Source organism: Cyprinodon variegatus, unplaced genomic scaffold (assembly GCF_000732505.1).
Source record: "Cyprinodon variegatus isolate N-32 unplaced genomic scaffold, C_variegatus-1.0 Scaffold172, whole genome shotgun sequence".
In the NCBI taxonomy this organism is placed as follows: Eukaryota; Metazoa; Chordata; class Actinopteri; order Cyprinodontiformes; family Cyprinodontidae; genus Cyprinodon; species Cyprinodon variegatus.
In genome coordinates, this window is record NW_015150625.1 from 964,096 (window position 1) to 978,396 (window position 14,301).

Here is a 14,301-nt window from a genome sequence, read left to right on the forward strand (position 1 = left end):
TGCAGTCTGGACGTTAGATGTCGCTAAAAATTACACACTGTAGCTTTAATTAATGATTAATTGTTTCAGCCCTATTATATAGAAGCAAATCTGTCTACTGTTGATAAATCACTTTGCCAGTGTTAAAGTAATGTATTTACATTCTCTTCTCTGAATATGTGCAGAGTTGTGTGCAAACGCCCCATATTGCATATTCATTGCAGCAGATGTACAATCTGGATAAGATGCGCTATTTAGTACCTTTGAAAGACAAAATCCATTTTGCCGCTGAAGTTGATGGATTTTGTACAATAGCTTGTGCAAGACAAATCAGCTCTGTTTTCGATTTGGAACTGAAAAAACAAATAATTTCCTTTTTTGTTTTTTTTAAGGAAAAAAACTTAATTGCCTGAATGTACACGGACCATGCTCAGTCAGGAAGCTCACTCAGGACATGAATGACTTTGTTTAAAATGAGTGATAGAATCAGGGCTTTTAAAAGACTTTGGCGGCAGATTGTGACACTTTAACTCCAGTATTGTGCTAATCAAGAAGAAGAGTCCATCCAATGGAGTTCCTTTGTTAATTTAGTGTCTGAATGTAGGTCTTCAATACTTCCATCTAGCCCCACTACACATTTTCAAACCAGTTTGTTTTCACATTAGACCTTTTAATTTCATTTTCCCTTCTCTTCTTTTTCTACTCGAATGAGCTTCTCCTGCGTCACATCCTCCCAACTTCTTTTAAAAACGCTTGGACAGACGCACATCCTTATTGCAAACATAAGGGTCTAGGGTCCAGATAAACCAAGTCTGCACTTTTTTAAGCTGTGCAGGTCCTGGATTGTTGCAGGAACCAAATTCTGAAAGTTTCCAAAGGTTTAGTGGGAAAGCAGCTCTAGTTTGGATCAGTTGGGATGCCTTTCATTTACTTATGAAATTTTAATTAGTTAAGTAATTAATTTTAATTCATTTCAGTTTATTTCTATTTACCTTATTCACTACATGTCATCTCAAGGCACTTTACAGAGACAATTAAACCAGATCATACAGTCAGATTCATTCAAATTTTTCTATCTAAGGAAAACCAGGTGATTGCATCGACTCATTGACTCGAAGGCAATCCCTCACACCTTCCATGCTTGTAGTGACAGTGGAAAGGAAAAACTCCCTTTTAACAGGAAGAAACCTCCAGCAGAACCAGGTTCAATGTGAGCGGCCATCTGCAGAGGCCGACTGGGGTTCAAGGAGACAGAAGCAGAGATATAAAAAGATGCAGAGATACAAAAAGCAACTGTCAATATTAATTTTATAGAGCTTTGTGTACAATATTTTCATGTACATTTATATCTATTAGGAATGCATTGATATGAAAATCTCAGCCAACATCGATATCTGATATTAATATTTAACAACTACATAATTATTTAGACATGACCAAACAAACACAACATGAGTGATATCTTACCAGTTTCCTGGTGTGTGTGTGTTTTAACCCTTTATGGCCTACCATAGAACAAATTTGCCAGTGCATATTTTTACATACGGTAGAGCCATTTTTTTGTAGCATTTCAAAATGCAAGAAATCATTACATCCCTTATATTCCAAAGTTGAATAATTTGTTTGAAATACGTATTTTAACTAAATAAAATCCTAAAAAGTCCAATTAACCAACAGAAAATGAGAAAAAATCCCAGCTCTATCCATCAAAAATTTGTCATGTAAAAAAGGTTGCACAAAATACTTTCAGACGAGATCAAATTTATCTGGAGTGTGTCCGCAGTGTGTCCAACTTTTGTAAACTGACACAAAAATTTAAAAATATGTACACTGAGACACATTTGAGAAAAATATTATATGTAATTAAAAATTAAGTGTTTACAGTAGTGCAAATTCACTTGATATTCTTTATCAAGATGAAAAAAAAGAATGCTCAAACACAAATGGGACACCGTAACCATATCTATAATAAATTATTAACAATGCTGGAACCACAGATGCAGAGTAAAGATTAGATGAGCAGTTATAGATCTTTTGACAGCTCCTGCCCACTATCACAGACGAAGGGATTTTACACATGAAGCGAGTGCATTTCCCACATACTGCATTTCATGCATCCCTGTGTGGCTTTCTTGATGTTTCCTTAGCAAAGGCCACAGGGATGTGCTCACAGCCCTTTGGTGCTTGTTGTGTACTGTGGACAACAGCTGCTGATCCAGTCTGCCACACAGACTTGTGTAACACGTAGTTGCCGTTTGTTACAGCAATGTCACCAAAGTCACAGAGGGATGCAACACTGTCAGAAGTAACCTCCTGCTCTTTGTACCTGAGGAAAAATGTCCAATCAACTGGTCAAAATCTACAACTACTAGGAAAAAATGACTTTCGGGTGTTTCTCTCTATGTGACGGTTCATCTAGGGCTGCAACTAACAATTATTTTGCAAATCGATTAATCTGTCAATGACCTTTTTGATTAATCGCTTAATAATCTGACAGCAAAAGGATCCTTAAAGTAGACTTTTTATGTTATTAAACCAGGTGAAACTAAAACTTTTTGACTTAGAATAGAATTCAACTTTATTGTCAATACACTGTCACAAGTACAAAGCAATGAAATGAAGCCTGCATTTAACCCATCCCCTCTGGGAGCAGTGGGCTGCCATTTTGCGGCGCCCTGGGAGCAGTTTGGGGTTAAGGGTCTGGGACCCAAGCGCAATGCCCTAACCACTACACCACCACTCCCACTTGAGCTCTGGATAGAACATAATGAAAAAACATAAGGATTTTTTTTTTTATATTAAAAGCAAAATATGTACATATTTTTTTTACAATCTTGGTATAATTACTGCTCTAAGTGGGTTGCTCTGTCAACTTAAGGCATGGTTTACAGCCTGTACACTCCAGTTAATGATTAATAAATGAGTTGACAATTATTTCAATAATCGATTAATCATGACTAATCAGATTAATCGTTTCAGCCTTAGGTTCATCCACCAATTACATTACGTCTTTGCTGTGTAGAAAGTACACAGCCGTCTGGATTGTAATGTTTGCTTGTTTTTTGCATTTTTATTTAATTTATGCAAAATCAAAACGAAATTTGCCTGGAGGAAAAAAGTGCTTTGGGACTCGATGAGAGTAGAAAGTTTAATCTGATCTCTGTGGTTTAATTTGCAGAAGAACAAAAAATTGCTCTGGCTTATTTAAAAGCAATTCTACAGGCGTCTGAAAATAGATCTGCAAACGGGAGCACTGGTGCCTCCGCTGGACATAAAGGTTTAGTATCAACCTGGTTTTACTCATCAGACCAACGTTGGTGGCGTTGGAGTCAGAGATGCGCGTTCAGTCAGTTAGCTTCAGTGTTAGCCGACTTGAATCGTTTTGCTCACAGCAGTTCCATGAATAAAGCTGAACTGATATCGAGAGTCGAGTTCTTTCCATCTCTTTCCTGTTTTAACTGAAGCAAAGCAGCAATATTAGCAGTGTAAATTTTTTTAATGCTGTTGGGTTAAGTTAGGGTAATGTGTATGAATAAAATGAATATTGTTATAACTGTTTTTGGTCATATCAGTAAAATGTATTTTAAATTTTCCTACCAATGCATCATCTGTTAGTCCAAAGGCAGAAAATCAAGTGTTACTAACTCTGTTTTGGTAGATAAAAGTGTAGGTACTGGTAGCCTGCTATTTATTTTTATTTTTTACCTCACTGACTACCATTTCCATGGTTATTTGGACATGTGGTGAAGCCTTAACCTTCAGAGTGAAAGCTGCCCATTCTTTTGTGCATCAGGCTAAACATCCCCTTTCCTCTGGAAGAAAATGTTCATCCTCTTGTTGTTGCTCATTGTTTGGGATTCCCTCCTGTTTATTTGTGAAGAAAAACTCAAACTGATATACATCAGTCTGGAAGCTGGTTCTAGTCATCATACAGCTAGAGAACAACAGAAGAAGTGAGTCACTGATGCCGGCAGTTGAGATGTATTTATGGAACACAACAGCTGATTGTCCTCCCCAGGAGTTCAGTGTTATCTTTTCTGTAGTAAATAAATGCCACTGACTTAAGTTAAACAGCTTTGCTGTGTTAGATTCATGTAGATTAGCTTTGATAGTGTGTTTTATTTTTGCTACACATCAACCTTTTATCATCGGCTGATAGAATCTGGGTCATTCTGTTGAAAGAAGTCTACAAAAATCTCTTATTCCATCCATCCAGCTCAGCAGGTTTGTCTCAGTTTAACCTAAATCTTTATTGTTTGCTAATAGTTGTGTTATGGAGATGAGAAAAAGGCCAGCCCCTGCTCGTTAACTAGATTCTTGTCAGAGGCATCCTCATTCCCCCTCTAATAAGAAGATGCGTTCTCTCGCTCTCTCCCTGATCCCAGTGTTGTAATGTCTCTTTAACCATTGAATCAGCCTCCTGAAATGACTCTAATTGGAGACTGAATTGGATTGTCAGCCATGGCTACAGCTGGCAGGAACTAAACAAAGGGGCAGTATAGCTGCAGAAAAAGCAGTCATTGCAACCAGAGTCCAAGAAATTCTTTCTTTCTGAGAAAGCAAGGCTGTTAAGTGTGATCCTTATAGGCATATTTCCTCATAAATGTGTGACTTGGACCTCCTGGGGAAAAGCAGCAGTATACTTGGCTAAGCTGCTCCATTGTTGACAACCCTTCAGAGTACAATGTACCAACTGAACCAGCTCCAGCCCTGGGAAAGGTTTATGGTTGCATCAGTCTAAAACTGAAGTGCATAAGGACATTCCAAGTGGAGTGAAATATTTCAAGGCTTTTATATCTTGTAATTTTTTATCTTAAAGGCTCAGATAGAATAAAAACTTAAAATGTGAGAAAAGAGATGGTTTTGCTCAGGTAACTAACTTCAAAGATTCTTGTATCTCTTAAGGCTGGGAATAATTCACTATATCCTTGATGGATCTATGTAAGGTTCACCTTTCCTGAAATTTGTGAGAAAAAAAAATGTTAAACATTATTCAATTCAGTTTATTCATATAGCTCAATTCACAGCATATGCCATTTCAAGGCACTTTACAGAGACAATACAGTCAGATTGTTTTAAAAGTTTCTGTCAAGAAAAAAGTTGATTGCATTCAGTGATTGACTTGCAGGGAATGCTCCTCCTGGATGAACTTGAGGTAACGATATGCATTTTTTTTGTTGACTCTTTAGCAATGCATCACACTGAGCATGCATGCAGCAATGGTGGAGAGAAAAAAATCACTTTTAACAAGAATAAACCTGCAGCAGAACCAGGCTCAGTGTGAGCGCCATCTGCTGAGGCTGACTAGGGTTCAAGGAGACAGAAGCAGACATACATAAATGTAGATACACAAAAGGTAACTGTTAACCAACTCTACTAATAGGCCTGTCCTATTATTAGAGTTGGTTAACAAAAAAAAAGAAAAAAACAGGCACAATTCCGATATCTCTAAACTAAGGTTTTGATTGCAGCAGTTTAGCTGATATGTAATTCCAGGATGGAGTCCCAACCAACAGGAACAGACCAGATGAAGCTGCCATGATGGGAAAAACAGGGAGCTCATAAGTTTATGGGTGGAACTTAGCAAATATTGCAGATTAGGAGAATAAAGATATAAGGAAAAGGGGTCCCTATGTCCTCCTGCAGCCTAAACACATAGCAGCATAAATATAAAAAAATAAGTCAGGATAAAGTAACTATTTTGGATCAGGTATGAGAAAGGTAGAGCCAAGAAACAAACGGCGAAACATCTGTCTTGACTGAATTTTCTCCTTAGCTGTATGGGGCTGAACATTTAAATTAAAATTCTTGTTTTTTGTATGCATAAGGAGAAAAACATTAGTCAGAGGGAGGGAAAGCTTTTCAACACATTTGCAATGCAGATGCTAAAAGTTGGCAAGTCATTTTTATTTATTTCAGCTTTGTAATCTGAAAGCACACACTGTTAGTTTAAGCAGAATAACGGAGTGGAATCAGTGTGTGTGTGTGTTTCGGAGGAGGCGGTCATTGATTATCTTAAATTTATGAATTTATCATTGCTGAACCCTTCTTAACGTATTAGACCCACTGAAGCTTTCAAATAAATTTTATGACCTTGGACTAGATGTTATGGTTGAAACATTGAAACTAAAATGCATCTTTTTGGCATTTCGACGCAGATTCATAAGTAAGTTAATTTCCTCTGATCTCCTTTAGGAAATCAAACCCCAGAGTCATTACAACCATGGCTACAGCGAGAACGTCAGCCGGAAAAACCATGTGGACGACTACAGCACCTGGGACATCGTCAAAGCCACACAGTGAGTGCTGAGCACGGTTATATTCTCTCATTACTGCTGACAATAATTTGTAAAAAATTAATCAGGAGATTTTATTCACCTCCAAGCATAGTGAATCTGAAGATTTTTGAGCAGATTTCTTCTTATTCATTTGGATTTATCCTTTAAAAAAAAAGTTGATGCCTTTTAAGAAGCTGACGGCGTTCCGCCCTGTGCTGCAGGTACGGCATCTTCGAGCGCTGCAGGGAGCTGGTGGAGGCCGGCTTTGACGTTCGGCAGCCGGACAAAGAAAACGTCACACTCCTCCACTGGGCCGCCATCAACAACAGGATAGACTTGGTCAAGTAAGTCAGCGTGGATCGCCTAGTGGAGAAAGGGCAAATTGCCACTAGCTTAGAGTGAGGCTTAAGTTTGCCAAAGGGTTAACCAAAAAAAGGTTGTACGCACAAAAAATATGATCTGTAAATGAGTAGATTTTTACATTTATCTTTATTTATTTAAAGGGACAAAGCAAATACATGAACATTTAATTGTAAAAATCCCAGATTTAGCCTGAAAGCTACTTAACATCCATAGTCCCTGACAAGTCAATAAGAAAAAATCTAGAAAATACCAAACAATCAAACACTACACTGAGGACATCTGTCAATCAATTAAACAGTGAATGATCTTTACAGGAATAAATAAAGCAAAATAAGAGTGGACAATAAAATAAAAACACTGGAACATCAACAATACTTAACAGGATAATCTGACATCAGTGATCCTGATCTGGTTCCCTTTAAGCCATTTTTTATATTTGCTTTTCAACAAACTGAATGTTGTAGAGTTATAGCAGCACCAAATTTCTCTTCCCTTAACAGATAAATCTGTTGAGTAGTTGTTCATCTGTGAGGTGTTACACAGTCTGGTAAACACTAATGCTATCTTTCCATTAAGACTGGATATAAGCTTAATAAACTCCTAGAGGTGATGGAGAGAATCCACTAAAACTGTAACATTGAGCAGGCAATTTCAAATTTTCTGAAATTTTCAAACTAAGAATACTTTGTTTTTGGAGAGTGAGGCATTGATGAAAGGACAGGTTTTCTAACGGATGCTTTTAAAGCCCGTTTTCAAGGTTGTCAAGTTTGTCAACGAGCAGTTAGTAATACAGTTTAGAAAATGTGGAAAAAATAAGTAGTACAACGAAGAAACATTATATCAGCATTTTTTGCCAATGATGACCTGATTTATCTTAATAAATTAATTCATGAATATTAAAATTAACAATTCTGGATATACTTTTTACCCCCCCTGATAAAGTAGAGTCCAGTATAATTAAATGTACAAACTGGAACTCCTCCTTTTTCAACAAGAAATGTAGAAAAATACTTAGTAGATGGACTTTAGAAAATAAAATGCAGACTTTTTTTTGGGAGAGTTTAGTAAAAGGCTGATTTTAAAAATCCCCTCATAGATACATGGGATTGCTGATAATTTTTGAGACTTCAGTGTCAAACTTGGAGTTTGGAAAAAATGACATCATCTGCATATTACATAATATTCAGTTCTTTGTAAAGACCTTTATGCGGACACTGTCTAGTTTATGTTTTCTCCTGTTTTGTTTGTTTTCTGTAGTTTTCAGTCTGTGCTGTTGTTAGTGCTGTAGGTCTGCATGCTTTTTTCTTGGTATTTTTACACCGATTTATTTAAAAATTTATAGAAATGTCTGAAGCTGATCTTAAAGCAGCTGCTATCAGATTTCACTTCTTTAAGCTCCTCTGCAGCCTCTTCATTTAGCTTCTCAGTTCATCATTTTTCCCATAAATGTAATTTCCTGTTTGCAGCGGTTTATGGAGGCTGAACCCTGATAAGACGGAGTCCCTGTTAGACAAAGTGTCATGTTTCTCTTCAGTACACTGTGTTTGTTTGCAGGTACTATATATCAAAGGGGGCCATAGTTGACCAGCTGGGAGGAGACCTCAACTCCACACCTTTGCACTGGGCCACAAGGTAAACACTCTGATAAGCTGCCTGCATTAAATCACTTCTCACCAGCAGGTTTGTGTGTTCACACTTAGCAGGACAGAAAAATACTAGTATTCATATCCTGCGCCTGATTAGTTTTTATGGGAAAACAAACAATCAGTTAGGTAACTCTGCATTTCCTGTTAAGTGGTGCAGGGAAAACGTGTCTACAGATGCAGAGCAAAGCTCCATTTATTCAGGAATTAATAGATTTAAAATTTAGAGCAGAGGCTGTAAACAGGAAGTACTTTACAACTGTACGTCCAGTTCTGTGGTCAGCAGTTAGCTTGGATTTTATGAATCAGAATACTTAATTGATCCCACAGTGGGGAAACGCACGTTACAGCAGCTGGGCACAAAAATACACAGGCAATAAAAAAACAGAGTCATAACTGAAGCTATTTACAGGTAGAACAGGAAAATAAAACATATAAATAAGGTAAAAAGAGTTCAGAATTCAATCAAAGCTAACCAGCAGTGCTCAGCTGGTGCTCACTGATTTTTGACCATTTGGAAGGTCACATGAGATCACCACCACACCAAGCACAAGGGGTGGTGGGGTTGCGTTATCTCCTGAATTATTGATGGAACATCAGACCCCTCATCGTCTGCAGCAGAGGGGTCCTGTTTCACCCCCCACCCCTCCCCCTCCTATCACCAGCTGACAGTGACCTTTTAGGAGCTTATAACCACTGTCTGGAAACATAGCAGTGAGAGTTTTTCTTTTTGGGTGTTATTTCAGACAAGGCCATCTATCCATGGTGGTGCAGCTCATGAAATATGGCGCAGACCCGTCTCTGATCGATGGGGAAGGTTGCAGCTGTGTCCACCTGGCCGCCCAGTTTGGCCACACCTCCATCGTGGCATACCTCATCGCCAAGGGACAGGTAGGAGGAAGGAACCGACACCATCTGGTACCAACTGTTTAGCGATCAGAGTCTGAACTAGCTAGGAAATTAATAAAGCCTGGATTAGCTTCTTACACTTTTTTTTTTTTTTTTTAACTATTTAAAAGAAAAATATTCCCTTAAAAGCGAAGATTATTTTATAGAATCCTTTAAGAAATCTGTCATTTTCTTAAAAATACACTAATATGGCTACTAATAATGCTAATGGCTAACAAGATCTTAACATGCTAATGCAAATATGAAATTTTTGCCCTGTAATCATGTCTCCCTTACTTTTAAAAAATCAAGAGATCTGTAGCATAAGCTCTATTGCACAGATATTCATCCAGGTCGCTATAAATAATGTAATTACAACACTCAAACTACTTTTTTTTTATTAGAAAAAATGCTGAATTAAATCTTATAAAAATAATAAAATCTTTTTCCTGAGAGAATTAGATGTGTTAGACATTTTCTCCATTACTGATTCCTTATCAGACATGCTCAGAGAAATTATAATTACCCTGTGTTTATCTGCAGTTTGGTTGTGTCTTTCTATGGATTATGCACTATATTCTGTTAAAGTATAACAAAAGTCAAACAGAAAACTCAAAATGTGTACATTTTCGTAATTACTGCTGCTAGAGGTGAGGTAGGATCTCATTTCAGGGACGGATCAGCTACAGACGAGTGATAACAGGATTTAAATGCATTTATTCTTTCAAAAAATAGATTATTTAACTTTTACACATTAAAGTTTTGTACACTTTTTTATATAGGGAGAGAAATAAGATAATTTTGGTCGTTTTTGTTAAAGCAAAATCACAATAAAAGAACTGATGATTTGATAATCGGGAAAGTAGTGGTCTATAGAGGGTTTTCCTCTTAAATATGACTCGGTTCTTAATTTTTAAAATGGTCTTGTCAAGGACATTAAGGTTATGGTGTGTATTTCATATGCAAGTGTGAAATACAAGAGTGCTTTTTATTGGCTTTGTTGTTGGTGTGCATTCCCACTGATGCACAGGGATAATGCTACTATTTTGGGCTGTTTTGGGGGGTAAAGTCATTTGAAATGATGCTTATTTTTTAAAAACATTCATTATAAAACAGTCCGGAAAGCAGAGCACAAATAATTAACTGGGAGTTATTACATATTAATTTTAACCAGTTAATACCAGAATGAGTTGATTAGTGGGCTACAAGATTAATAAACAAAAAAAATCAACATTTGGTTTCTTACAACTGTCATCATTTTTCTTAGGATTAATTCTTTTCTAGTATCGTCCACCAGGGGGCGCCTGTTTTCTCTCTCTGCACACCCTTGCTAATTCCTCGGTGATGTTATGGTTTATATTTTTCTGTGGCAGGATGTGGATATGATGGATCAGAACGGCATGACTCCTCTTATGTGGGCAGCCTACAGGACACACAGGTGTGTTTGTTTGGACATTTGCCTGTTTTTACACAAGAAACAGTCACAAGAGAAATTACTGCAGTTTTATCAGAGCTCAGTTCCAACATATGAATGATTCTGTGTTTTTTTATTTTATTCTATATATATAAAAAAGCTGAACAGCGTAAAATCATCACATGTGGTTTTGTTTAATTAAGACATCAGGCTAACAATCACTCTAAATGTTTGATTCTCTCCTGCCGCAGCGTGGACCCCACCCGGCTGCTGCTGACTTTTAACGTCTCTGTCAATCTGGGCGACAAGTATCACAAAAACACGGCGCTGCACTGGGCCGTCCTGGCAGGTAACACCACCGTCATCAGCCTGCTGCTGGACGCCAACGCTAACGTCGACGCCCAGAACATCAAGGTGAGGCTTCCCGCCGTGCTCAAACAGACAAAATGCAGATATTATGATCAAGATGTCAGTTTATTTTATTAGTGAAGTCCAAGATTCATGGGTTCATTCTGTGTTTTGAATTATTTCTTACAGCTAATGAAAAAAAAAAATCTGAAATTTAGTTGTTCAGGAAGTAAGAATATCATTAAAGATTAATTATTTAAAGAAACAAGCAGAATGGTGTTACTATCTGCAAAAACACAAGAAGCTGAGATCCAGACATTTTTAAAGGAAAGTTTAGTGGAAGGAAAAAAATGGGGTTGAAACCAGCACCTCAACCTTCACCTAAAATACAAATAAATAAATCCCTGAAATGTCTCCCCTTATGTAGGTGACTAAATATTTTATACAAAAACAGCTTTTTATTGGGATTAACTATTAGGTTGATTTTTCTTGACTGTTCTCTCTTCCATCTTTAGGGTGAAACACCTCTGGACCTGGCCAAGCAGAGGAAGAATGTGTGGATGATCAATCACTTACAGGAAGCGCGGCAGGCCAAAGGTTACGACAGCCCGTCCTATCTGAAAAGACTGAAGATGGACAAGGTACAAACAGCTAATGTAGCTGGTTCACAGGAAGTTTGGGTTAGAGAAGCAGGAAGTTGTTAAAAATGAGGCTGTTCAGGGATTTCAGCCAGAACCAGGCAGCTGGGAGAGTTCCTTCCTGTTTTCTTTGTTTGACCCCTTAGAGGCCTATAAAGGAGTTAAAACATGCCTATATTTGATGCCAACCGTAAACTTACCCAAAGAGTGGCTGAACCAGCCAAAACATGCCCTCTGATTCACGGTTTCCACTGTTATTCTTCTTAATTCTGCTGAAACTGTTTGGTCTTCCCGCTCACCTATTGGGATATTAGCTCCTGAAGGTAAATCTGCTTTGAAGATAGGATGAGTCATTTTAGATTGCTTCCTCTGGATATCAGATATCCTGCTTTAGATCAGGGGTTCCCAAACTAAACCCCCTAAAATACATAGAATTAGTTCACTCTATATTTATTTATACATTTAAAATATTAAATGCATTTCTTTTAAATATTATGGGGTTCATCATTTTAGATATATTTGTAATTATTTTATTGCAGAGCATTTTTAAAATATTACTTGAGCAGCTTTTTCACCAAATACTCCTCATTCATTTCCTCATTTCTTAAACAGCTGCTCTTTACTTTTACTTGAGTAAAAACACATTGTAATAATAATACTATTCTTATTTCAATACAATTTGGGATACTCTACCCATCTCTGTTTAATTGCACATTTTGCATTTTAATAGTATGGTTAATATTGTCTTTATTTAACTAGATATTTGTTCTATGTTTAATTTTATGTTTTCCATATCCCTCATTACATTAAAATTATTTTAAAAGAAAAACCTCATTGGGAACCCCTGTTCTAAAGAGCAGTAAATGTAGACGTTAATAACCTTTGACCTGCACCATAAATTGCTTTAATTCCCTTCAAAATAAAACCAGATTGTCTTGGTTGGTCCTTGCAGAGCTTTTTAGTTTTAAATATTTAGTGCATGCTTAAATTAAAATGAATTTTATCCAATTGTGGGAAAAAAATATTCTCCCCGCAGAAAATACTTTAATCCATGTGCATATTTGTTTTTTAATTCTCTGCTTCCTTTTTTTCCCGTCTGTATTGACTATGAAGGAGTTCAGGCAGAAAGTGATGCTGGGGACGCCTTTCGTCGTCATCTGGCTGGTGGGTTTCATCGCCGACCTGGACGTGGACTCTTGGCTCATCAAGGGCATCATGTACGCTGGCGTCTGGATCGCTGTGCAGTTCCTCTCCAAGTACGTCCCAACTAAACAACTTTTGACCGTGCTTCTTATGCAGTTGGCAGTTTCATCATCTTTATTTTGTGCACAGAAATCAGATTATTTTTCAGACAGGTTCTTTTTAAGTACATAGAGAGCGTAGTGTCATGAACTCAAATAGCTTCAGAGCTACACAAATGACCTTTTTTTTCTTTTCCTCTAAAGGGCTTTTTTCGACCACTCCATGCACAGCGCTCTGCCTCTGGGAATCTACCTTGCAACCAAGTTTTGGATGTACTGCACCTGGTTCTACTGGTTTTGGAACGATATCCTTTTCTAAATGCAGCAGCATTTAAGCTGAGCTTATCAAGCAGAAAAAGTGCAGATAACTTGTTGTGTCAACATGATGTCTGTAGCCTTTCATCACAGTTGCTTATACGCTGCTGAGCAGACATGTTTGCACACGTTAATTCCTCCGTGAATAGAGAGATAGCGATAAAGTGATGCTAAAAGGATCATTAGTCATGTTGACATGTGTTTTTTTAAACTGTTTGTGCTCCTTCTCGTCAGCCTCAGTTTTAGCTTGTAGCTACTTGCAGAGATTAGTTTGGTTGTTCTTTAAAAATGTACACAGCTGAGCTGATGCATTCAACGAGAGCTAGATGAGGACTGGAATGAATCTGATTGGATGTAACCACATGAGCTTCACTGGAAAAGTGGATTTTAAGATGTCAGCTTAGCTATCGTTAGCTACTGCTGTGATTCTGGCTACGTGTTTCACTACCTTTAGAGGATTTTTACACGGAACTTTCAAAATTGCTACGATTATTAAAACGTTTAACTGATCGTATTGCTTCACTGCGACACACCTGCAGACGACCTGGATTCTAATTACCAGCCTTTAACACCTCTTCACATTTCGTCTTTCCACTGCTTTGTGGGTAATCTGCAGATTTGCCTGTTTTTTTTTTTTGTTTTTTTTTAAGCAGTTTAGTCATTTTAAACATTGTCTTCTTGATTGTATCTCTGAAGTAAAGTGGTGGTTAAACCAAAATTCCCAGTTTAGAAAAACAAAAAGTAAAATGTGCCCATTGGAAAATGTCCTCGTTAGCGTCAGTGCTTTTTGTTTTTAGACCTAGAGTGTAATCTGGGTTAGGTGTTTGAAGAAGAATTGAAATTCTACTAACATGTTAAGTAGTCAAATTGAGATTTCACTGGCCAGGTCTTTGATTTTAAGGTTTTTTTTTGTTTTTGTTTTTTTTGCTTGCTATTTTTGAGATGGTTTCATAGGGTCTGAAGCTTCAAAATGAATAACTGTCAGGCTTCTTATTTATGGAGTGAATTTTGTTCCATTATTTTTGCAAGCAAAAACACAGTACTGTGAATAGAAATTTGAAAAAAAAAAAAAAACAGAAAAAAACAAAACAAAAAGGAATCCAAAATTTTAACTTTAAAAACCTACTGATTCAAAATAAGGTTTTGAGAGTCCCTTAGCTGTTTTCTCAGGTTTGTTTTTCAAACTTATGTTTA

The 14,301-nt window shown here is 37.2% G+C and overlaps 1 protein-coding gene across 1 annotated transcript in view; it reads left to right on the plus strand.

The window, feature by feature from the left end:
* zdhhc17 (zinc finger, DHHC-type containing 17) overlaps window positions 1-14,301 on the plus strand; it is a 31,114-nt gene that overhangs the window by 9,153 nt on the left and 7,660 nt on the right. The window contains exons 2-10 of the mRNA XM_015378448.1: window positions 6,175-6,278; window positions 6,479-6,601; window positions 8,175-8,252; window positions 9,010-9,154; window positions 10,525-10,589; window positions 10,817-10,979; window positions 11,429-11,554; window positions 12,665-12,807; window positions 12,997-13,097. Of these exons, the coding sequence (XP_015233934.1) occupies window positions 6,175-6,278; window positions 6,479-6,601; window positions 8,175-8,252; window positions 9,010-9,154; window positions 10,525-10,589; window positions 10,817-10,979; window positions 11,429-11,554; window positions 12,665-12,807; window positions 12,997-13,097 (1,048 nt within the window). The remainder of the gene's footprint in view (window positions 1-6,174; window positions 6,279-6,478; window positions 6,602-8,174; window positions 8,253-9,009; window positions 9,155-10,524; window positions 10,590-10,816; window positions 10,980-11,428; window positions 11,555-12,664; window positions 12,808-12,996; window positions 13,098-14,301) is intronic.